This window comes from Cucumis sativus, chromosome 2 (assembly GCF_000004075.3).
Source record: "Cucumis sativus cultivar 9930 chromosome 2, Cucumber_9930_V3, whole genome shotgun sequence".
NCBI lineage: Eukaryota > Viridiplantae > Streptophyta > Magnoliopsida > Cucurbitales > Cucurbitaceae > Cucumis > Cucumis sativus.
In genome coordinates, this window is record NC_026656.2 from 11,175,517 (window position 1) to 11,179,265 (window position 3,749).

The 3,749-nt window shown below is 31.6% G+C and overlaps 1 protein-coding gene across 1 annotated transcript; it reads right to left on the reverse strand.

Moving 5' to 3' along the window:
- Positions 1–201: 201 nt before the first annotated feature.
- On the reverse strand, positions 202–1,077 carry LOC101222250 (CST complex subunit STN1). Its single transcript, XM_004145336.3, has one exon. The coding sequence runs from the start codon at positions 881–883 to the stop codon at positions 377–379; it is 507 nt and encodes a 168-aa protein (XP_004145384.1). The 5' UTR covers positions 884–1,077; the 3' UTR covers positions 202–376.
- Between the last annotated feature and the right edge of the window lie 2,672 nt (positions 1,078–3,749).

The following is a 3,749-nucleotide window of genomic DNA, read 5'->3' on the forward strand; positions in this document are numbered from 1 at the left end:
GTAATGGATGGGTAAATTTTGTCTCAGCTATGGTATGGGTTGATATCTACATATATATATAATAATATATGCAGCTTCAAATGGTTTTACTCAGTACTCACAATCCAACCATCTATTTGATCAGAAAAAGAAAATCATCAGTTGGAGGTTCCTCATTGAACATTACCAATTCTCATCAAACTAAACAGTAAACAGAGTCGGTGGAGGCAACTTAATTTCAATATTATTATATAATCATTTCGAAGGCCAAGCTGTTGAGCAAAATTATGTACAGTAAATAACAAAAAGTGGAATCTTTTTAGCATTTCAGAAAGGAAAAAAAAAGAAGGGAAATCAGAAGACTAGAGATGGCATTTTAAAGCCATGGAATCTACAGCTAAGTGGGTGTAGGGGAGAGGTCATAACACTTCATAGCCAACCTCATAGAATCCAACCAATGCAGAATTTCAGCATTTGGGTCGTCTTCAACCACAACATCTGACACTGTAATCTGCACCATTCCCCTATAGCTGCTCAATTTCCCTCGAACCCTAACAACAATCCCAACCCTAATTTGAGCTGCGAAATGGGTCGCCATATCTCCCAGAATACGAACATCTTGGTGATGGCGTGAAGCAAAATAAGACGATGTGAGATGATTTAGCCACAGGATACAACCAACACAGGCAGTACCATCGTCAACGGAGAATTTAAGAAACCTGTTAGGTTTCAGGTCACGGAAGACCACAACGCCAACAATCTCTGTACAGGAAACGGCATAGCCTTTGCGAGAGAAAGAAACTGAATCAGAAGAGGAAGTTTGGTTGAGGGAATTTAAGTCGAAAGCAAGAAGCTTGACATGGGTTTGGTAGAGGGAGAAGGAGAAACGTCGCCGTTGGTTCATCGGAAACCAAATGTGCAGTTTCTCCGATTGTGGTTGATTTAAATTTGTAGCCCATTGGGCTTTTTTATTGAAGGATCAAGAGAGCCCAATTGAAGTTCATAGATAGGCCCATTAAGAAGATTGAGAAAGGGCTACACCCTACAAAGGGAAAAGAAGAGACATCTGACAAACGAAGCCAATATCTTTAGGAGGGGCCACCTCTTACTTTACTCTATTCCTAAGTCCTAACACCATCATCACTATCTTTCAATTTTTCAACTTTCTATCTATTTCTCTTTCATAGCTTAACAATTTTCTCATCATTTTGCTTTCAATTTGAGGTTACCCAGATTTTTCTTTGTAATTTTCTATCATCTATGATTCTTGATCTCTTACCTAGATTAGCTTGGTTATCTCCTTTATGGCAACTATATATTCTGTTCTTTTAACTATTACTGTCTAACTTGTTTTTCCCTTTGTAAACAATCTATACATTCATGAAAAGTATATACACAGATTTCAACATATGGCTATTAGTTGACCTATAATATAAATTCGGTATGTTTAACTATAATTTAGAAATAATTCAGTCCCAACTTAGTTCCATAGTCTGCTAATGGAAAACTAAGCCTATGGTATTTTGTGGAACGGTTTAAAACTTGATTAGAATGAATGTTTGTCTCTGCAAAGTGACTTCTGATTTATTGGATGACGAGACGATGTGATTGGCTAAATGTTATGTGATTTATAAATACTTACAATATGATTATGTTATTATATGTTTGTCTTCTTTTGTGTTATACTATTTTTTAATATTGTATTTTTATTCGATAGAAATATCTATAAAAGAAATTATAAATATTGTTAAAAGAAAATGTATCTTTGAAAAACATTTTTTTTAAAACAAAATTTTATGCATAAATAAGCAAACTAATTAGAGACTCTATTTTTATAAAATACAAAACCTAACTAAATTATTACAAATTGAAAAATGTAAGAACTGAATTGGTACTAATTTGAGAGTACAAATGCAACATTATTACAAAACAAAGTTCAGCAACATGTCGTTGAAATTTATTGTTTATAAATAATCATGGTAGCTTTTTAAATAATAATAATAAAAAGAATAGTAAGAAATAATTGAACATCATTTTAAATATTAATCAATATTTTAAAAAAGTAAAAAGAAAAAAAAGAAATAGAGGCAGAGGAGAAAACAAGAAGAAAGACAAAAAAGAAGCATTTTGTATAGTTCCAAATGCCAATATTTGGGGAAGAAAAGTGTGAGTATCATTTTAATTTTTGTTTTGTGCATAGGACAGATGTACTCAAACAAAGTTCCCCCCAAGACATGGGAGCAATGCCTAGTGGATCACCAACCCAATAACAATTATACATTCATAAATAAATAGCTATTCAAATCTCATTCTCCTTCCTATATATTTTAGTGTTTCTTTCCTCAATTTTAGTCTCCATTCTCTACTACTAGTTTACTCAACAACAAGTTTCTTTATTTTTTATTAGTATTTTTATTATAAATTTTAAAAATATATTCACATAAAAATTATTATCACTATTTTATTCAATTTCAATTAAAAAAAATAACGTTGAAGAAACTAAATTTAAGAGTGCAAATGAGAGGTTGAGGAGAATTGTTAAGAGTGAGTGTGGATGCGAGAATACGAGACGTGTAAGAGTAAGAAAGAAAACAAGAGCGTGAGGAAGTGAGGAAGGAAGAGCCCTTAATTGTGAAATCATCATTTTATTGAATAAATTGATGCATACACATACAAGTGCAGGGGAGGGAGGAGGAGCGTGAACGTGATCACAAGATAGAGAGGAAGAAGTCTAACATGTGAGAGTACTATTGTTGTACGAAAGACTTCAATTTTACTTTCAATAAAATCATGAGAGAGTACTCTTGACAATTAACACGCTCTAATTAAGTGCATTGATCTGACATTAATAGCATAGAGTTATCCTTCGTTACTAAAAAAAAAAATTAGAGCAAATGATATTAACTATCTAAAAATAGGTCATTTATACAAATGAAATTAAGAAAATCAATGTAGGTATTGATATATCTCATAAATAATTTCATTTTGTACATTCATCGAGCAACTTCATTTTTCAATCATTTTCCATCTTCCTCTCATTTTCACATTTATCGAATAATTTTACTTTTCTCTTATTCTCTACCGTGACTCAATCTTACAACAATATAGTCTAAACACAAACTTTCTAACTCTATTGAGTGTACAAAATGAGCCAAAGATATTAAAAAGCATAGTTTCTTTTATTACACACGTGGAGATGCAACAAATGAATTTAGAAACCAATATAGTATGAAAGAAAGCATAATCCTACCATGGAGGGTGGTCATTGGACCATATCCTAAAAAAAAATGAAATCTTTGAGTGTGCTAAACAAAGTTATGAGTAACATAATTAGTACTCTTGCGATTGACAAAAAAAAAAAAAAAAAGAGGAAGCATTTAATAGATACAAAGGTACAAATCGAGGTCACAAATGGAATTAAGAAAAACAAATGAAAAGAAGTAATTTATGCCATATATTAAATTAGACAAAGTTATCACTAAATTGGCAATGCAATTAAAATTGAAGAGACTATAGAGAAAATGTTGATGAATGAATTGGATGGACGTGAGCTATTTATGTTAGACATTAATGCCTTGACTAAGCAATAATAAATGCTTGGTAGCATATATGGTGCTAAGATGGAACACATGAGTAGCACTCTATAGATTAAAGTGAGCAAGCTAGTTTCGTATAATAAATTCAATTCATAATTATATTATATGGTCAAAAAGTTTATAATTTTATATAGATCAAATTGAGCCACGTGCTTGAGTATTGATGGTCAACAA